The following is a 21,928-nucleotide window of genomic DNA, read 5'->3' on the forward strand; positions in this document are numbered from 1 at the left end:
TTAGTCCTGGGTCCTTTTAGTCCTGGTTTAGTCCTGGTTTAGTCCTGGTTTTAGTCCTGGTTTAGTCCTGTTTTAGCTCCTGGTTTATAGTTTTAGTCCTGGTTTAGTCCTGGTTTAGTCCTGGTTAAGTCCTGGTTTAGTCCTGGTTTAGTCCCGGTTTAGTCTTTAGTCAAACCTGTTTCTTCTCTGCTGTAGCTCTTCCCTCCATCTGCTCGTGTGTGCCCTCTAGAGGCGCTGCAGGAGCCAACAGGTCGCATCCCCAGACTCACGACACACTTTCTGTTCCGTACATCCATACGCGCCCCCCCTATACGCCCCGGGGGTCAGACTGCACGTGCTCCGCGACCTCTGACCCCTCTGCTGCGCCCTGCTTCATTTCCTGAGGGAGTTTAGAAGCGTCTTATCCGTCCGCCGGAGCAGAGGGAACATGTGACGGACGCAAACACAAGTGGACAGAGAGGAGGAAGAGGAGGAAGAGGAGAGAGCGGCGCGATATCACAGCCAAACCGAAAGGCGGGATCTGACTTCTCTGGGCTACAACTGCAAACACACATTTTCATCAACATGTTACCTTTTACTCTTTCATCGTTTATTAAGTTTCATTTTCGTTTTTGATGCCGTGAGTACGGAAGCCGAGAGGGGTCACAACAAACACAAACGCAACAAATACAAATACGACAACACCACAGAAAGCCACAACAAACCAGAAACAGCAACAACAAACCAAAAAAAGCCACAACGAAATGACCGCGGGACTCTATTTTAATACAAATGCCACAACACAAACGCAAAAGCCACAACACATTAAAAAGCCACAACACATCAAAAAGCCACAACACATTAAAAAGCCACAACACATTAAAAAGCCACAACACATTAAAAAGCCACAACACATTAAAAAGCCACAACACATTAAAAAGTCACAACGGAAGTGACCGCGGGACTCTATTTTCCGACGGACCGATCAAGCAGCAAGTGAAGAAGAAGAACTTCAACGTGAAACGAATAATGATAAAACAATAAATTACTTTTACTTACGTTTCCAACTTCTTCTTCCTTTACGTTTAAAAAATAAAAATAGAGTCCTGCGGTCACTTCCGTTGTGGCTTTTTGATGTGTTGCAGCATTTGCGTTTGTGCATTGTGGCGTTTGTATTTGTTGCGGCGTTTGTATTAAAATGAGTCCCGCGGTCATTTCATTGTGGCTGTTTTTGGTTTGTTGTGGCTGTTTTTGTTGTTTGGCTTGTTTGTTGTGGCTTTTTGATGTGTTGCAGCATTTGCGTTTGTGTTGTGGCGTTTGTATTTGTTGCAGCGTTTGCATTAAAATAGAGTCCCGTGGTCATTCCCGTTGTGGCTTTTTTGGTGTGTTGTGGCTTTTTGTTGTGTTGTCGCATTTGTATTTGTTGCGGCGTTTGCGTTTGTTGTGACCCCTCTCGGCTTCTGTACTTGAGTCTCCCGTCCCTTTGCTCTCCGCGCTTAGTCACTCCCCCTTCAGAGCGCTATCACAACACAGTCAGCGTGTATGAATGAGACTAATGAAACTACCGCACATCGGGACTTCAGGTTTGTGAAGTCGCTGTGTGCAGTTTTGTATCATGTTTTTGTATATTTATGGAGAGTTGCTTGTGGGCGGAGCCTTGTACAGTTATTACAGCTAAACATAAAGACAGTCTGAATAGGACCTGGGAGAGATCTCTAAAATACTCAAACTTGCATACATCTTTTTTTTTTCTAAAATTTTGTATCCTGAGGAGTAGTGGTGTGCAAAAATATTCAAACATTGATATTTTTTTGCGTATTTTACTAAATTATTTTGTTACAGCTACAGTTTTGTTACTTGTTTAGAGGAAGGAAACTTGTTTATGCGACACATTTGACATTTTCACTGTTTTGATGATTAAAATGTTTGTGTTTCATATGAACTTTGCAGAAGAATTGGTTTAACAAAGACTTTTAGTATCACAGTCATGATTTAGCCTTTATTTTTATTGAACTGTATCGAAATGATTTGAAATATATCGTATCGAATCAAAAAGCTCACTGTATCGAGATATGTATCGTATCGTGGCCTATGTATCGAGGTATATATTGTATCGGCAACTTCTTAATGATACCAGCCCTACCGAGGAGGAATAAGGCTGGAAAGGCTTTGGAAACACTGAGTGATTGAGTTTGTATTTTTTTTTTATATAATGTTTATTTATGGAGGTGGCACAAGACGAGACCATGGCAAGGAGATTCAGCTCACACTTTTGCCCTCACCATGTTTGATTTTGTTTACTGAATATTCTTTCTGTCAATGTAAGTAAGTAAGTATATATAATATATAATCTTTGAAAAATGTCATGACAACAAAGCTCTGCATGCTGTGGGCTCCTCCTGTGCTGCACATCACACTAAGGCCACACTAGTACGGATTCGAGTCATTTTCCTTGTGAATGCAGAATTCGTCCACACTAATCCGATGGAAAACAGATCCAGAGATGGAACGATCTGATGCCGCCAGCTCCCATGAATTCACCTGAGTACGGATCTGAGCCTGAAAATGCTGATACGCTTATGTCACTGTGACTTGCTCCTTCCTGATTCGCTGGGTTTGTAACATCGGTCATGTGACGCTATTGTGGAAAACAGTTTAAACAAACCATAAACAAGCGGGAAACAGCGCAGCTAGAACTACTTGCTGGTACACAGTCCAGGAAAAGACTGTTTTTACACTAACCATCTTCATTGGCTCGAAATCGTCCGCTGCAGTTTTGTGTTGAAGGACGAAGTATAGTTCTATAGGTCTGTGTGTACGACCTGCAGACGTATAATCTCTGAAAAGTTTCACATGAACCATCTCCAACACGACAGAAACACAGAACAGACTCACCATCAGCAGAACACCCCATGTTTGATTTTGTTTGTTTGAATATTCTTTCTGTCAATGTAAGTAAGTTTTTTTTTTATTTATATAGCGCTTTTCACAGACAAATGTCACAAAGACACTTTACAGAACATTATTCAGCTTTATTCAGTCACAGCTGCCCTGGGACAGACTGACAGAAGCGCGGCTGTCAATCTGCACCATCGGTCCCTCCACCACCACCATCACACACACACACACCACTTTCATACTAGGCAATTTTGGTGAAGTGTCTTGCCTAAGGACACAATGGCATTTTTTTTTTTTTTTTTTTTTTTTTTTGTCTGGCGCTCCCCTTTGTCTCCTGATTTTCTTATTGTTTCCATCCAAGTCTGGACCCGACCTCTGACCTTCTGACATCTTACGGGATCAGGCTTTGACAAACTTTTATGACCACTGTAGCTTTGCTTTTTGGAACTACAGCTTCTGCACAAATGAGGATCTAGTTTGGATTCTAGTTTATTATTGATTAGGTTCTGATTTTTGATACTAAACCAAAAACCTGTCGTATGCACTTAAACTCTGTGTGTGGAAATGGGCTTCGGTTTTCTCTGTTACGTAAACGTATTGTGAGATGGAGTTGATGTGTGTGTGTGTGTGTGTGTGTGTGTGTGCGTGTGCGCTACGTTCAGGTACGGCGCGTAAATGTGGGCGTCACGTGCGCACTCCTGACAGCGTCGCCAGGGAGACACGTGCACGTGGCCTCGTTCTACCCTCTCCAGAGAACGAGGGAACACGCATACATCATCACAAGAGAGAGAGAAAGAACAGAGAGTTGTAGAGAGAGAGAGAAAGAGGGGAGAGAGAGAGGGAGAGAAAGAGGAGAGGGAGAGGGGTAAAGAGGGAGAAGGGGAAGAGAGAGAATGAGTAAAGAGGGAGAAAGGGAAGAGAACGGGGGAACTCTAATGCATCGTTATGAGAAAAAGAGGGAGGAGAGAGAAGGAGAGAAAGAATATGTTAAAGAGCGAGAAGAGAGAGAGGAGGAGGAGGCAGGAAAAGAGGAGAAAGTGTGAGTGATAGATGAGGAAACAGAGGAAGAGAAGGGGAGCGAGAGGGGGAAGACATGAAAGAAGGAGAGGGGGAATGGACAAAAATAGAGAGAGAGAGAGAGAAGGCAGAAGGAAGGAAGGAGGTGAGAGGAGGAAAAAGGCAGAAGCAGAAGAGCAGAAGAGAAAGGGTCAGGGTCAGGCAGTGAAGAAACAAGTGTCAGTAAAGAGAAAGGAGGAGAGAGGGAGAGAGGGAAGACCGATGAAAGCGAAGGGAGAGCGAGGAAAGTCAGAAATGATGGAGAGAGGAGAGAGGGAGGGCGTCAGGTTGTAGGAGAGAGAAATAGAAGCAAAAAGGCGTGAGAGAAGAGAGATAGGAGGGCTATTTGAAGCAGAGATGTGCCGTTAATAGCACAAGTGTGAGTTTTATGAAGATGGACAAGGACAAAGGAAAGTCACCTGTGGATCAGAGCAGCTGCTGATAAAACCAATCAAAAAAGCTTCAACTCGTTTTTGGGCTGTTTTTAAAGACGATACAGTAAAGTGTATTCAGTGTTGGGGAGTAACAGATTACATGTACCTGGCGTTACGTAATCAGAGTACAAATTATGAGTAACTGTATTCAGTTACAGTTACTGTTTCAATGAGTGGTAATTGGATTACAGTTACTTTGTTGAAATAAATGGATTACATGGCGGTATGTTGCTGTTTTCACATTTTGGGCTAAACCAGGGACCAAACCAGGACTAAACCAGGTCTAAACTAGGTCTAAACCAGGACTAAAAGCAGGACTAAACAGGTCTAAACCAGGACCTAAACCAGGACTAAACCAGGTCTAAACCAGGTCTAAACCAGGACCAAAACCAGGACTAAACCAGGTCTAAACCAGGACTAAACCAGGTCTAAACCAGGTCTAAACCAGAACTAAACTATGTCTAAAACCAGGACCAAAACCAGGACTAAACCAGGACTAAACCAGGTCTAAACCAGGTCTAAAAGCAGAACTATCTGGAAATATAATATCTGGGAAACAGGCCGGACATTCCACATCCGACAAAAGGAACACCAAAAGGAAACATCAGGGAGACTCACCAGAACACAAAGGCTACGTTCAGACTGCACCTGAAGTGACCCAAATCAGATTTTTTTGGCCCCTATGTCACCTGTATCTGATCTTTTAATGAATTTAATTTTTCAAAGGCAACACCAGGTCACTTGGATATGTGCTCCTAAAACCCATACATATCTGATATTTTGACATGTGACTTCAGTCTGAACGGTCAGGTCCCATTCATCCACCTACACGTCAGGCTCAGAGTCTCATCAATGGAGGGAAAGCGAGGTTAGTGAGTTTATTCATATTTGGGGACAAACTAACACAAGAATCACATTTCAGAACATGTTTGGACAGATAAAACAGAATAAGACAGGAGATTTGGTTTGTGGAGGAAATGATTCTATTTCAAAATGGTTAATTGTTTTTTGATTCTTTTGTGATGAATCTTGCAGCTTTAATCATTCTTACAGTTCTGTTTGATTTTCTACTCTATCTCACAACAGCAGATTCCTCACCGAGCTATTTTACAACCACAATTTTGATTATCAAAATGATCAATATATTGAGAATCTTGTTTTGAAAATATGCAAAATGTGAATATCGGGTTGTAGTATATTACAGCAGATATACTGTGCTTGTTTGCTCTAAATTATAATCTATAAAAAATGTCATGACAACAAAGCTCCGCATGCTGTGGGCCCCTCCTGTGCTGCACATCACACTAAGGCCCCGTCCACACTAGTGTGTATTGGAGTTGTTTTTGTTGTGGATGCAGTATTCGTTCACACTAATCTGATGAAAAACGGCTCCAGAGACGGAATGATCTGGTGCCTCCAGCTCCCACGAATTCATCCGAGTACAGATCTGATCCGGCACCGTGTGGACGCCTGAAAACACTGATACACTTACAGGGCGAATTATACTTCTATAGGTCTGTGTGTACGACCTGCAGACGTATAATCTCTGAAAAGTTTCACATGACCCATCTCCTACAGGATAGAAACACAGAACAGACTCACCATCAGCAGAACATCCCTCTGTCACAGAAAGAACACTCAGATTCCACTGAGTCGTGTCTTTTAATCCGACAGAAGCTGAATCGTGTCAGGACAAAAGAAGCAAGCTGTTTTTTGAGCACTTAGTTTATGCAAATGAGCCATGTGATTTTAAGTTTAATTTCTGTAAAACATAAACAAATATGCTCAAAGTTGTGTGACAGGGAACGGACACAGCAACGACGTGTCTGGATGCAAATCGTTCCCGATATGGTGATACAGTGATTCGTTTCAATGTAAATGTAGCCTAGAGAAGAACATTTTTTTACTTGTACCAAAATAACTGCGTGGCGCTGCTGAAGGCTTTGTGTATTATTATGCGATTAAGAAAATAAAAGTTGAGATGACGTGTGTATGTCACAGTGGGTGTGTACCGGTGGAGCTGACCAGACCAGAGCAGTGACGTGTTGAACACAGGAGAATTTTTTTACTCTCCTTTAAATGTTTAAGGGCCCGTGTTTAGGCCAAATTATAGTTCTGCGTTGACTCAGCACACACTGCCGCCATCGTTTTTGATTTATGGATCTGCGTCAAGGTCTATGCACCACGAAGTAATTCACCGCCACAACACTAGGAGGCGAGGATTCAAAAATGATGTTAGTGTTTACAAAATGAAATGTTGTTTCCTCATCACAAACAGACCTGGAGTTGTGTTTCGTTTCATTCACACACTTTTCACACACAAAGCCATTTGCATCTTCGGGATGAATTCTTCTCTCAACCAGAAAACACTCACACCAAAGTGCTCCACTGTGTTTTCAAAGTCCACACACCTTCACTAGAATCATTTGGATCATTTCAGCCCTAGAATTGTCAATCTTTGTTAAACAAAAGGGAAAAGGAGCCGTTAACTATAAAACTACCGTTTCATGACATCACAAGGTGGAACAGAGCATTTTGATCTTTGGAGATGTAGACAGATTAATAATAAAGGATTATTCAAACTTGTGAATGAAACAAAACACAACTCCAGCTCTGTTTCTGAGGTGGGAACATTCTAACATGACTTAAAAATTAACTCATAATCAAAGATGTGCAAAAATATCGAAATATTGATATATCGTATCGTTTAATGTGTTTAATGATACAGTGGACTCCTGTATCGCTATATTGCTGAGAGAATTTTTTTAAAATATATTTTACTAAATTATTTTGTTACAGCTACAGTTTTGTTGTTTGTTCAGAGGAAGGAAACTCGTTTATGTGACACATTTGACATTTTTACTGTTTTGATGATTAAAATGTTTGTGTTTCATATGAACTTTACACAAGAAGTGGTTAAACAAAAACTTTTAGTGTCACATTCATGATTTAGCCTTTATTTTTTATTGAATAGTATCAAATTGATTTGAGGTATATCGCATTGAATCGAAATTGCACTGTATCGAGGTATGTATCGTGTCGGCAACTTCTGAGTGATACCCAGCCCTAATGGTTCTGCTCCTGGTTTAGATCTCGATTCAGATCTTAGTCCAGGCTTAGATCTTGGTTCAGAGTCTAGTCCAGGTTTAAATCTTGGTTCAGAACCTAGTCCTGGTTCAGATCTTAGTTCAGAGCCTAGTCCAGGTTTAGATCTCGGTTTAGAGCTTATAGTGAAGGTTTAGATCTTAGTTGAGAGCCTAGTCTTGGTTTAGATCTTGTTTCAGGGCGTAGTCCAGGTTTGGATCTTGGTTCAGAGCCTAGTCCAGGTTTAGATCTGGGTCCAGGTTTAGATCTGGGTCCAGGTTTAGATGTGGGTCCAGGTTTAGATGTGGGTCCAGGTTTAGATGTGGGTCCAGGTTTAGATGTGGGTCCAGGTTTAGATGTGGGTCCAGGTTTAGATCGGGGCCTCGGTGTGATGGATCTGTGTCCTACATACGGCGCGGTGTGTGATGGTCCTATAGGTGCGCGCGGCCTCATAACGTCACACATGTCAGGCCTAATTACACACTTTGTCTTCATTAGAGTGCACGTGAACGCCGTGCACGTGAACGCCGTGCACGTGAACGCCGTGCACGTGAACGCCGTGCACGTGAACAGGCGTGCACGTGAACAGGCGTGCACGTGAGTGGGCGAGACAGGCTAACCACTCTGCCACAACGGCAACACGGGGAGTCTAACCCGCAACCTCCCGACGAGAGGAGGAAGAGGAGGAGGAGGAGGAGGGGGGGTTGTACCTGTGTGTGAGTTTTGGAGTGAGTCGTGTTATGTCAGAGCACCGTCCTCCTCTCGCCTGTGACGTCACGTCTCCATGGAAACGACGAGGAGGAAATTCATTCTGCTTCACTAAAAAAGAGGAGAGAGAGAAAGAGAGAGAGAGATGAGGTGTGAGGGAGAGGAGGAGAGAGAGGAGGGAGAAGAAGAAAGAAAGAGGGAGGGAGAGAGGAGGAAAGAGGGAGAGGGAGGGAGAGAAAAAGAGAGGAGCAAGAGGGAGAGAGAGAGAAATGGAGGAGGGAGGGAGGAAGAGAGAGAGAGGAGGAAACAGAAAGAGGAAAGAGAGAGAAAAGGAGAGAGACATAAGGAGGGGAGAGAGAAACGAGTGGAGCAAGAGAGAGGGAGAAAAGGAAGAGAGAGAGGGAAAAGGAGAGGAGAAAGAGAGAGGGAGACATTGGAGAGAGAGAAAAGGAGGAGAGAGAGGGAGCCAAGGGGAGAGGAGGAAAGAGAGAAGGAGAGAGAAAAGGAGCAGAGAAAGAGGGAGGGAGAGAGAGACGAGGGGAGAGGGAGTGAGGGAGAAAAGGAGGAGGCAGAGAGAGAGAGAGAGAGGAGGAAAGAGAGAGAGAGGGAAATAAGGGTACAGGGGGAACAGGAGAAAAGAATAGGAGAGAGAGGGAGAGACAGGGAAGGAGGGAGAGATAGAAAAGGTGGAGAGAGACCGACAGACAGACAGAGAGAGAGAGAAGGAAAGTAAGAGAAAGAGGAGAGGAAAGGAGAGGAGAAGGAGAGAGACAGAGATCAGGGGAGAGGGAGAGAAGAAGAGGAAAGAGAGAGAGATTGGAAGGAGAGAAGAGAACAGAAGATAGGTGAAGGAGAGAGTGAAAGATGAAGCAGATGGAGAGCTAAAGGGAGAGAGAGCGGATGAAGAGAGAGAGAGAGAGAGAGGGGAGGAGAAGCGAGAGAGCGAAACAAAGGGAGAGAGAAAAGCTCGACAATCTGCTATTTCGGTGAAAACAAATGTCATCCTGTGATTCACTCGTTTTCTTGATTCCAGCTCGAATGCTCAAAATAAAACACGAGCCCCGCCCCCTCTCCTCTGATTGGTCAGCTCCAGTAAGGCCCCGAGTGAGTGACAGGCGGAGTTAACCAATGACAGCGCGGCGTGAACTTTGAGAAGAAGAAGACGACTCCAAGAGCTCTTCAGGACAGAGGAACAATGAACAACGACGCACAGGAGAAGAGGAAAGAGAAGGAAGAGAGGAGAGGAGGAGAAAAGAGAAGGAGAGGAGAGAGAGAGAGAACGCCGAGACCTTTAAACTCTTAATAATAATAATAATTGCATCCTGACACATGATTGCAGCCCAAACATGTCTCCCAGCGCACGCCTTCATTTCCTCTTTCGCGGTTTGACTAATTACGAGAAGAAACGGGGAAAAAGTGGAGACGAATACAGTCCGTGCAACATTTGTTCTTTTGAATTTCAATTAAGAATGAAAAACAATAAAATGGAAAAACAGTTTATTTCATTTTTCAGTTTTAGTGTCAAACCATAAAACTGATTTCGATCTCTATTTACAATATTTAATTTAAAGTTCAGAAACAGTCTCGTGCCTATTTTAATTTTGATGTTTTATTTGTCCCAGAAGTTCTGTCCCGGCAGTTTCGTGGACTTTTATAGCGACGCGTTTGTTTTTTGCATCTAGAAAATCACTGTTGAACTCCATGAGGAGAAACAGGAAACAGATAAACTCTCCTTTGTTCAGTGACGCTGAATTCACACACGGCGCTGAACAGCAGAACTTCCAGAGTAAATAAACCAGAGAGAATAAAATATCACCATTAAAATAGGCACCAAGGTCCGTGCACCATTCGTTCCTTTGAATTTCAATTAAGAATGAAAAACAATAAAATGGGAAAACAGTTTATTTCATTTTGCCATTTTTGTGTCAAACAGAAAAAGCTGTTTTCGACCTCTATTTCCAATATTTAATTTAAAGTTGATTTCAAATAACACAATCAACATCAAAAAACAGTCTCTGTTTTCAGTTTTGGTATTTTATTCTCTCTGGTTTATTTGTGATGATGATAAGTTTATTCAGATGTTTCCATAAATAATAATTACATTATTATTATTATTATTATCATACAGTAAATGATAAATTGCAATATTGTGTAGTAATCAACAGATACATAAAGACAATTATTTTACTTTGCTCATCACAACTATAATCTCCAAAAAAAAAAAACTATTATTCGTAAAAGGAGTGGGGAGAAGTAACGCTTATCTACCCCCACCCCCCGTTACAATAACACTAAAACAATAATGTGCTTCTGCCAGACTCTTATAGTACGTCACATTACTCCAAATACAAAAATAAATATAGCGTAATTTACATTCAGATAACAATCAACTTAAATTCCTTCATGAGCATACCTCGCTATAATCATTTCTTTATATTTTTGTTTAAACATTTTTATTTTTGGACATTTTTTGAGCTCATCACTCATAGAGTTCCAGACTTTGACGCCACAAACTGAAATACAAAAACTTTTTCTTGTTATTCAGACTGTGGCCATTTGAAAAAGATGAATTCCTCTTAAATGATAAGTTGTCTCCCTTTCCCTAAAATGTTTCTGAATATTTTTTGGTAGTTCCTTCCTTTCTGCCTTGTACATTATTTTTGCTGTCTGGAAGCTTATCAAATCCTTAAGTTTTAATTTTAATTGTAATTCTTAACGTTGTAACTTTTCTATTCGTATTCTGATGGATAAAATACACACTATTTATTTTATGTACGACTGGACTCATTTGAGATTTTACAAATATTTATTTTATGCGCAGCTACAGCCAAATATGGACGGATTTCTATTCTATGCACACGAATATTTTTGAAAGCTTTCTTACTCCATATTTAAAGCTCACATGGGTAAACTTTGTGTAATATCAGACCTATAAAAGAACATCTCCATTACACTGATCTAACCCTGTGTTCACTCTCCTGTGTGTGCTCTGTGTGTGTGTGTGTGTGTGTGTGTGCTCTGATTGTGTGTGTGTGTGCTCTGATTGTGTGTGTGTGTGTGCTCTGATTGTGTGTGTGTGTGCTCTGTGTGTGTGTGTGTGTGTGTGCTCTGTGTGTGTGTGTGTGCTCTGATGTGTGTGTGTGTGTGCTCTGATGTGTGTGTGTGTGTGTGTGTGTGTGTGCTCTGATTGTGTGTGTGTGCTCTGATGTGTGTGTGTGTGTGCTCTGATTGTGTGTGTGTGCTCTGATTGTGTGTGTGTGTGCTCTGATTGTGTGTTGTGTGTGTGTGCTCTGATTGTGTGTGTGTGTGTGCTCTGATTGTGTGTGTGTGCTCTGATTGTGTGTGTGTGTGCTCTGATTGTGTGTGTGTGTGCTCTGATTGTGTGATGTGTGTGCTCTGATTGTGTGTGTGTGTGCTCTGATTGTGTGTGTGTGTGCTCTGATTGTGTGTGTGTGCTCTGATTGTGTGTGTGTGTGTGTGCTCTGATTGTGTGTGTGTGTGTGTGCTCTGATGTGTGTGTGTGTGCTCTGATGTGTGTGTGTGTGTGTGCTCTGATGTGTGTGTGTGTGTGCCTCTGATGTGTGTGTGTGTGTGTGCTCTGATTGTGTGTGTGTGTGTGCTCTGATTGTGTGTGTGTGCTCTGATGTGTGTGTGTGTGCTCTGATGTGTGTGTGTGTGTGTGTCTGTGTGTGTGTGTGTGTGTGTGCTCTGTCTGATTGTGTGTGTGTGCTCTGATGTGTGTGTGTGTGTGTGCTCTGATTGTGTGTGTGTGCTCTGATGTGTGTGTGTGTGTGTGTGTGTGCTCTGATGTGTGTGTGTGTGCTCTGATGTGTGTGTGTGTGTGTGTGTGTGTGCTCTGATTGTGTGTGTGTGATTGTGTGTGTGTGCTCTGATTGTGTGTGTGTGTGTGCTCTGATGTGTGGTGTGTGTGTGTGCTTGTGTGTGTGTGTGTGCTCTGATTGTGTGTGTGTGTGTGCTCTGATTGTGTGTGTGTGTGCTCTGATTGTGTGTGTGTGTGTGTGCTCTGATTGTGTGTGTGTGTGTGTGTGTGTGCTCTGATTGTGTGTGTGTGTGCTCTGATTGTGTGTGTGTGCTCTGATTGTGTGTGTGTGCTGTGTGTGATGTGTGCTCTGTGTGTGTGTGTGCTCTGATTGTGTGTGTGTGTGCTCTGATGTGTGTGTGTGTGTGTGCTCTGATTGTGTGTGTGTGTGTGCTTGATTGTGTGATGTGTGTCTGATGTGTGTGTGTGTGCTCTGATGTGTGTGTGTGTGCTCTGATTGTGTGTGTGTGTGCTCTGTGTGTGTGTGTGTGTGTGCTCTGATGTGTGTGTGTGTGCTCTGATTGTGTGTGTGTGCTCTGATTGTGTGTGTGTGTGCTCTGATGTGTGTGTGTGTGTGCTCTGATTGTGCGTTACATAAAGCAGGGGCCCCGGAGCTCCCGCTGTCTTTGAACGTGCTTTCACCAAAGGCTCAGCTGCTGTTCACTCCGTCTGAAGAGTCATGTGATTTTTGTTTTCTGTTTCAGGACGGTCGTACGCGATGGAGGGAGGAGGAGGAGGAGGAGGAGGAGGAGGAGGAGGAGGAGGAGGAAGAGGAGGAGGAGGGATACAGAGACATCTCCTTCAGCACTACCATCAGAACGAGTCGCGGCTCTACGCTGAGACGGACAACCACAAGAACTGCACCGAACCAGGTATCAGCCAAAACATGGATGTCTATGGTGGAATGTTCAGCAGTTACCATGGTGACACACTGCACACATTAGAAAAATACAAAATGGATTCAAACTGCGCTTTTTCATGAGCCTGTGATCAGTCCGAGAGTTTGTGGTCCTGTTTAGGAGTTTGATTTTCAACGAGTAACAGAGGTTCAGACAGAGCAGTGCCACTAGTTAGCGTCACACACAGGGACTGTTGATGACATCAGCTGCAAAGTATCAGCAGGACTCTGAGCGTGTACTTCACTTATGTGTCAAAATGTACACTTATTTTCTTTTCTATATTGAATGTATTGCCCATTTCATTTAAAGCAGCACTGTGGAACATTTCTATGGTCTGCTGCCTGAGGAGTTGAACCCACATCTTATGGGCTTCTTGGCAATACATGTACTGATACAGAAGTGTGTATCACGATATTTTTAAAAAGTAGTACCATATTTTTTGAACTATAAGTCGCTCCGGAGTATAAGACGCACCAGCCAAAAAATGTCTAAAGAAGAAGAAATAACATTTATAAGTGGCACTGGAATAGAAGTGGCACTTTTGGGGGAAATTTATGATGAATTTAGGAGGTGAACCAAAGCACAGCATGTCTGCTCATGTGCCCGCACCCCCACGACTTTACACTTTATATGTGCACCTGTGTGTGTGCACCTGTGTGTGTGCACCTGTGTGTGTGCACCTGAGTGTGTGCACCTGTCTGTGTGTGTGCACCTGTCTGTGTGTGTGCACCTGTCTGTGTGTGTGTGCACCTGTCTGTGTGTGTGTGCACCTGTGTGTGTGCACCTGTCTGTGTGTGTGCACCTGTGTGTGTGTGCACCTGTCTGTGTGTGTGCACCTGTGTGTGTGCACCTGTCTGTGTGCACCTGTGTGTGTGCACCTGTGTCTGTGTGTGTGTGCACCTGTGTGTGTGCACCTGTCTGTGTGCACCTGTGTGTGTGCACCTGTCTGTGTGTGTCTGTGTGTGTGCATGTGTCCTGTGTGTGTGCACCTGTGTGTGTGTGTGTGTGGGCAGTGTGTGTGTGTGCACCTGTCTGTGTGTGTGTGCACCTGTGTGTGTGTGTGTGTGTGTGCACCTGTCTGTGTGTGTGCACCTGTCTTGTGTGTGACCTGTGTGTGTGCACCTGTCGCTGTTGTGTGTGTGTGTGCTGTGTGTGTGTGCACCTGTCTGTGTGTGTGTACCTGTGTGTGTGTGTGCACCTGTCTGTGTGTGTGCACCTGTGTGTGTGCACCTGTCTGTGTGTGTGCACCTGTGTGTGTGTGTGTGCGCGCCCTGTTGTGTGTGACCCTGTGTGTGTGCACCTGTGTGTGTGTGTGCGCCTGGTGTGTGTGTGCACCTGTGTGTGTGTGTGCACCTGTCTGTGTGTGTGCACCTGTGTGTGTGTGTGTGCACCTGTCTGTGTGTGTGCACCTGTCTGTGTGTGTGTGCCTGTGTGTGCGCTGATGTCTGAAGTTCACTCTTAAACACACCTTCAATAATGACTCTGGACAGCAACAAAAGTGTATCTGCCTCTCGTCTGTGGTTGTCACCACACGTCTGCACTGTTATTGTCTTCATAAAGTCACAGAGGAGCGAGTATCGCAGTAGGACTCATATCTGTCTCACTATTTAATAAATATTTCTGCCGCTGGACTTATTTTTTCCACTAAAGCTGTAGCTCTGCTGTGCATCATGTAAACAAACAGCGGCTGTGGCCCGGTTCGGTTCAGCAGGTGTGAGTGCAGGTCATGGAACCCTGCGCAATTGTGCTTGAGCACGGCACAGTTCTAGAGTCCTAGTGTGAGTGTACCCTTTTGTAAGTTTTTCTTTAAATGTTATATTTTCTGTAATGCAGGAGTAACAGGAGTAGCAGATACTGGCACACAAGCCTAGAGCGCCCCCTCGAGGCTTCAGTGTGAAAATAACAAACATGTGAAATTTGATATAGTTTAATACATAAGTCACACTGGAGTATAAGTCACAGGAAAGAACATACAAAACATACATGAATTTATTATAAATGAAACAGTGACTTATTCATATGTTTAAGGTTAGGTAGGCAGCTCAGGTCAGGTACACTTGATTTCAAATCTAGTTTAGCCCTAGATTAGATCTGGAATAGTCCTGTTCTAGACCTGGTTTAGATCTGGAATAGTCCTGTTCTAGACCTGGTTTAGATCTGGAATAGTCCTGTTCTAGACCTGGTTTAGATCTGGAATAGTCTGTTCTAGACCTGGTTTAGACTGGAATAGTCCTGTTCTAGACCTGGTTTAGATCTGGAATAGTCCTGTTCTAGACCTGGTTTAGACCTGGAATAGTCCTGTTCTAGACCTGGTTTAGATCTGGAATAGTCCTGTTCTAGACCTGGTTTAGACCACCTCTCTCCTGTCAGACCTCCTCAGTGTCTCCCGCCCCGTCCTGTCCTCGTGTCAGACTCGTCAGCGCCCCCTGCTGTGTGATCTCTCCATGTCTGATCTCACCGCTGACCCTCACAGTGTTCTCCTCAGTCTGTGGGCAGGAGGAGGAAAGGGCAACGTGGAGGTTCAGGTACACGCCGAACAGACAGGAGCAGACAGGAGCAGACAGGAGCAGGGAGGGGCAGACAGGAGCAGACAGGAGCAGGAGAGACAAAAATACAGGAGAGAGAGAGAAAGAGAGAGCGCCTGAAGTGAAATCCCATCTCCTCCAAAGCTCTTTTCAATAAGTTGACATAAGCAGACAGAGACGGTTCCTCTGAGGCTCCTCAAAAGCTCTACAAGTGTTGTGTGTTATTATTATTATTATTAAGAGGAGAGGAAGAAGAGAGAGAAAGAGAGAAAGAAAGAAGCACATGTTCACTCATTTAAAGATTTCCTTCAAATGTTGTCATATTTAGAGCTGTTTCAGTTTAACACCAGTCCTGTTTCAGTGTTTCATTCTGGGTTAGACTTGGTTTAGACCTGGTTTAGTTCTGATTTAGTCCTGGTCTAGTCCTGGTTTGTGATTTTGATCCTTCACTTGTTCTAGTCCAGGTTTAGGTCTGAGTTTAGAGGTGTTGTAGAGAGACTGGGGCTCATGTTTCACTCTTCTAATAAAACAAGTAATAACACTGTGAGCGTTACTTAACATAACTGGTTTAGTCCTGGTTTAGTCCTGTTCTGGTCCCGATCTAGTCTTGGTCTGGTCCCAGTCTGGTCCTGGTCTGGTCCCAGTCTGGTCTCGGTCCATTCCCGGATTAGTCCTAGTCTGGTCCCGGTCTAGTCCTTGTCTAGTCTCAGTCTCATGGTCTAGTCCTGATCTGGTCCTGGTCTAGTCCCAGTCTAGTCCCGGTCTAGTCCTTGTCTAGTCTCAGTCTCATGGTCTAGTCCTAATCTGGTCCTGGTCTACTCATGGTCTGGTCTTATTTTGGTCCTGGTCTAGTCCCAGTCTAGTCTTATTCTGTTCCTGGTCTCATCTCAGTCTAGTCCCAGTCTAGTCCCGGGCTGGTCCTTGTCTAGTCCCAGTCTAGTCTTATTCTGTTCCTGGTCTAGTCCCACTCTAGTCCCAGTCTAGTCCCGGGCTGGTCCTGGTCTGGTCCTTGTCTAGTCTTATTCTGGTCCTGTTCTTCTGCCAATCTGGTCCCAGTCTGGTCGTGGTCTGGTCCCGGTCTGGTCCTGGTCTAGTCTTATCCTGGTCTCGGTCTGGTTTTATTTTGGTCCTGGTCTGGTCCTGGTCTAGTCCTGATATGGTCCTTGACTGTTCCTGGTTTGTTCCTGGTCTGGTCCCGATCTGGTCTCGGTCTGGTCCCAGTCTGGTCCTAGTCTAGTCCTGGTCTGGTCACGATCTAGTCCCAGTCTAGTCTTATTCTGGTCCTGATCTGGTCCTGGTCTAGTCTTATTCTGGTTCTAGTCTTGTCTTGGTCTAGTCCTGGTCTGATTCTGGTCAGGTCCCAGTCTTGGTCTGGTCCTAGTCTTGTCTTGGTCTAGTCCTGGTCTGGTCCTGGTCTGGTCCTGGTCTAGTCCTGGTCTGGTCTTGGTCTGGTCCCGGTCTGGTCCCGGTCTGGTCCTGGTCTTGGTCTCAGTCTTGGTCTTGTTTGGTTGTTTTCCTGTGGTCTAGTCCTGGTCTGGTCTTGGTCTGGTCTTGGTCTAGTCTCGGTCTAGTCCCGGTCTGGTTCTGGTCTGGTCCTGGTCTGGTCCTGGTCTGGTCTTGGTCTGGTCTTGGTCTAGTCTCGGTCTAGTCTTGGTCTAGTCTCGGTCTGGTCCTGGTCTGGTCCTGGTCTGGTCCTGGTCTGGTCCCGGTCTGGTCCTGGTCTTGGTCTCAGTCTTGGTCTTGTTTGGTTGTTTTCCTGTGGTCTAGTCCTAGTCTAGTCCTGGTCTGGTTCTGGTCCTGGTCTGGTCTCAGTCTGGTCCTGGTCTCGGTCTCGGTCTTGGTCTTGTTTGGTTGTTTTCTGCTCTCTTTTCTCTTTTCTCTTTTCTTTTTTCTTTTTCTCCCAAATTCCTGTTTTCTTTTTTACGAGTGGGTTTGTTCCAGGCCTCCTCCTCTGATCCTCTGATCTCACTGTAAACACCCCCCACCACCTAGCCCCGCCCCCTCACCCCACTCACGTGCACGCCCCCCCTCACGTGCACGCTCACCCGCACGTGCGCTCTCGGAGATCCCGTGCACTTTTTTTGGGACGCCGTCGTAAATGTTTGTGTTATTTTTAGCCTCCGAAAAAAAAAAAGGTCTGAACAAAACAAGAGGGAGAGAAGAGAGAGAGAGACAAACACGGAGGAGAGAAAGAACGAGGGAGAGAGGGGAAGAGGAAAGAGGGAGACAGAGAGAGAAAAGAGAAGAGAGAGAGACAAACACAGAGGAGAGAAAGAATGTAAGACAGAGGTAAAGAGAGGGAGGAGGAAAAAGGGGAGACAGAGAGAGGAAAGAGGGAAAGAGGGCAAAGTAGAGAGAAAGAGGAGAGGAGAGTGAGTGAAAGAGAGAGAAGGGGGAGGGAGAGAGAGAAAGAGAGAGAGAAGGCAAGGGAGAGAGAAAGAGAGAGAGAAGGAGAGAGAAAGAGAGAGAGAAAGAGGGAGAGAAGGGTGGGAGAGAGCGAAGGTGAGGGAGAGGGGGAGAGAACAAGAGGGACAAGGGGAGAAAGAAAGAAAGAGAAAGAAAGGGAGAAGGGAAAGGAGGGAGAAAGAGAGGGAAAAGGGGAGGGAGAGAGAAAGAAAGAGAGAAAGGGAGGGAGATGGGGGAGGAGAGAAGGATAGAAAGCAGAGGAGTGAGAGCGAAATAGAGAAGGGGAGAGGGAGAGAGAGAGAGAGAAGGGGTGAGAGAAAAAAGAGACAGAGAAGGGGAGGGAGTGGGGGCGGAGAAAGAAGAAACAAAGAGAGAGAGGTGAAGCAAGGGGAATTGAGGGCAAACTAGAGAGAAAGAGAGAGAGGGTGGAGAGAGAGAATAAATTAGAGAGAAAGAGACAGACTACAGAGATGAGAGAGTGAAAAAAGAGGGAGATAGAGAATAGAGAAAGTGAAGAAATAAAGTGAGCGAGAGAGATGAGAGAAGAATAACTGAGAGAGGGAGAGACAGGGGCAGGCTGGAGAGGAGAGAGTGATGAAAGAGGGAGAAAGAGAGAGAATGGACAAAGTGAAGAAATGAAGACAGAGACAGAGAGAGACAGAGAGAGCGGGAGAGAGAAAGAGAGGCTGAAGGGAGAGAGGGAATGGGGCAAAGTAGAGAGAAAGAGAGACAGAAGGATAGAGAGAGAGAGAGGTACAGATGGGCAGATTAGAGAGAGAGAGATGAAAAGAAAGACAGAAAGAAAGAAACGGAGAAAGTAAACAAACACTCTCACTCCACACACACACACACCTCCACGTGCACTCTCACTCCACACACACACACACACACACACACACACACACACACACACACACCACTCCACGTGCACTATCACTCCACACACACACCTCCACGTGCTCACACACCTCCACGTGCACTCTCACTCCACACACACACACACACACACACACACACACACACACCACACACACACACACACACACACACACACACACCTCCACGTGCACTCTCACTCCACACACACACACACACACACACACACACACACACACACACACACACACACACACACACACACACCTCCACGTGCACTCTCACTCCACACACACACACACACACACACACCTCCACGTGCACTCTCACTCCACACACACACACACCTCCACGTGCATTCTCACTCACACACACACACACCTCCACGTGCACTCTCACTCCCCACACACCTCACGTGCACTCTCAGCGGCGTGTTTCCGTGCACTTTTTTGGGTTGCCGCGGCGACTCGTGGGTTTATTTTTAGCTGGAGAGAGTCTCCTCAAAGCCTAATTACATCAGTGTGGATTATTTTCGCTTGAATAAAAAAGGCGCGTTTGGAGCCTCCAGCGCTACTGCTCCTCTCCTCCACTCACCCTCTCATCCACTCTTCCTCTCCTCCTTTCATGCTCCCCTCCTCTCCTCCTTTCCTCCACTCTTCCTCTCCTCCTCTCCTCTTCTCCTGTCTTCGTTTCATGCTCCTCTCCTCTCCTCCACACCTCCTTTCCTTCTCTCCTCTCCTCCTCTCATGCTCCATTCTCTCCTCCACTCTTCCTTTTCTCCTTTTATCTTCTCCTCCTTTCCTACTCCCCTACTCCTCCTCTTCTTCACTCCTCCTTTCCTACTCCTCTTCTCCTCCTCTCCTTCTCTCCTCCACTCCTCCTCTTCTCCACTCCTGCCTCTTCTCAACTTCTCTTCTCTACTCCTCCCTCTCCTCTCCTCCACTCTTCCTCTTCTCCACTCCTCCCTGTCCTCAACTCCTCCTCGTCTCCACACCTCTTCTTCTCCTCTCCTCCACACTTCCTCTCCTCCACTCCTCCCTCTCCTCAACTCCTACTCTCCTCCTTCTCTCATGCTCTCCTTCCTTCCTCCTCTCCACTCCTTCACACCTCCTTTTCTCCTCCTCTCATCCTCTCCTGCACTCCTTCTCTCCTCCTCGCATGCTTTTCTCCTCTCTTCCACTCCTCCTCTCTTTGACTCCTTCTGTCCTCCACTCCTCCACTCCTCTTTTGTGCTCTTTTCCTTATTCCACTCTTCCTCCCCCTCCTCCCCTCCTCTCCTTCTCTCCTCTAGTCCTCCTCTCAGTCTCTCCTACTCCCCTCCTTTCCTCCACTTTTCCTCCCCTCCTCTCTTCCTCTCATACTTTCCCCCATTCCTCTCCTCCTTTCATGCTCTCCTCCTCTCTTCCTCTCCTCCACAAGCTCACAAAAAGACAGAACAGAACAGAACAGAACAGAGCAGCAGCGTTGGAGATGTGGGGAGGTCATTTTTCTGTGTTCCTGTGGTTTCTCTAAATACTCACATTTCTAACTCCATTTCCAACCTAAAGAAGAGACTTAAAACCAATTTCAACACATTTTTAAAATTTGAGTTTGGATCCTGTGGACGAGTGAACGAGTGTCTGGTCTGTGCTTAGGTTCTGTGCTTGGTCTGTGTGGTTTGGCCTGTGGTTTGGTCTGTGGTTTGGTCTGTGGTTTGGTCTGTGGTTTGGTCTGTGGACAGGCGTCTCTCTCTGTGTTTTGGTCTGTGCTTAGGTCTGTGGTTTGGTCTGTGGACGGGTCTCTCTCTGTGTTTTGGTCTGTGGTTTGGTCTGTGGACGGCGTCTCTCTGTGCTTTTGGTCTGTGTTTGGTCTGTCTGTGGACCGGCGTCTCTCTCTGTGGTTTGGTCTGTGGTTTAGTCTGTGGTTTGGTCTGTGCTTTGGTCTGTGGATGGGCGTCTCTCTCTGTGCTTTGGTCTGTGGTTTGGTCTGTGGACCGGCGTCTCTCTGTGTTTTGGTCTGTGGACTGGGCGTCTTCTCTGTGTTTGGTCTGGTTTGTCTTGGTCTGTGGTTTGGTCTTGGTCTGTGTTTGGTCTGTGGTTTGGCGTCTTTGGTCTGTGTGGTTTGGTCTGTGTTTTGGTCTGTGTTTTGGTCTGGTCTGGTTTGGTCTGTGTGTTTGGTCTGGTGTGTTTGGTCTGTGGACGGGCGTCTCTCTGGTCTGTGGTTTTGGGTCTGTGTTTTGGTCTGTGCTTTGGTCTGTGGACGGCGTCTCTCTGTTTGTCTGGTCTTTGGTCTGTGGTTTTGGTCTGTGTGGTTTGGTCTGTGGTTTGGTCTGTGTTTTGGTCTGTGGTTTGGTCTGTGCTTTGGTCTGTGGACGGGCGTCTCTCTCTGGTCTGTGTTTTGGTCTGTGGTTTTGGTCTGTGGTTTGGTCTGTGGACAGGCGTCTCTGGTCTGTGGTTTGGTCTGTGGTTTGGTCTGTGGTTTTGGTCTGTGGACAGGCGTCTCTCTGTGGTTTTTGTCTTTTGGGTGTTTTGGTCTGTGCTTTGGTCTGTGTTTTGGTCTGTGCTTTGGTCTGTGGTTTGGTCTGTGGACGGGCGTCTCTCTCTGTGTTTTGGTCTGTGTTTTGGTCTGTGGTTTTGGTCTTTGGTCTGTTTGTCGTGGTTTGGTCTGTGGACGGGCGTCTCTCTCTGGTCTGTGTTTGGTCTGTGCTTTGGTCTGTGGTTTGGTCTGTGCTTTGGTCTTTGGTCTGTGCTTTGGTCTGTGGACGGGCGTCTCTCTCTGTGTTTTGGTCTGTGTTTTGGTCTGTGGTTTGGTCTGTGGACTGGGGTCTCTCTCGGGTCTTGTCTGTGTGGTTTGGTCTGTGTTTGGTTGGTCTGTTTTTGGTCTGTGGTTTGGTCTGTGGTTCTTGGTTGGTCGTGGACGGGCGTCTCTCTCTGTGTTTTCGTCGCGTTTGAGAGCCGCTCTGAGTTTCTGCGTGCAAGGAGGATGATGAAGCTGCACTCGTCTGTAAATGTGAAGAGGTGTTATGTCACGGTCCAAAACAGCAGCGCCCGAACAGGAGCGAGTGCGTGGGAGGGCATCTGATTCAAACAGGAATGATCACTGCATGGATTTAGTCAGCGTGCTTTAGACGTAGAACTTTTCTGATGATCTGTTTATCCCAGGAGGTTTAAAGTTCCGCACTATGGTTTTAAACATATTTTTCTCGTGAACATGTGTTTCATTGCTGTATTAAAAGCGGGGTCGCCTCTCCACAGATCTGACCTG

The 21,928-nt window shown here is 45.6% G+C and overlaps 1 protein-coding gene across 1 annotated transcript in view; it reads left to right on the forward strand.

The window, feature by feature from the left end:
• The window catches only part of LOC110168528 (sodium/potassium/calcium exchanger 3-like), a 135,906-nt gene that overhangs the window by 45,312 nt on the left and 68,666 nt on the right, over window positions 1-21,928 (forward strand). Inside the window, exon 5 of the mRNA XM_055162462.1 lies at window positions 12,772-12,851. Coding sequence (XP_055018437.1) covers window positions 12,772-12,851 — 80 coding nt within the window. The remainder of the gene's footprint in view (window positions 1-12,771; window positions 12,852-21,928) is intronic.

The sequence above is a fragment of the Boleophthalmus pectinirostris genome, unplaced genomic scaffold (genome assembly GCF_026225935.1).
Source record: "Boleophthalmus pectinirostris isolate CB_2022bp ecotype Guang Dong unplaced genomic scaffold, ASM2622593v1 HiC_scaffold_5, whole genome shotgun sequence".
NCBI lineage: Eukaryota > Metazoa > Chordata > Actinopteri > Gobiiformes > Gobiidae > Boleophthalmus > Boleophthalmus pectinirostris.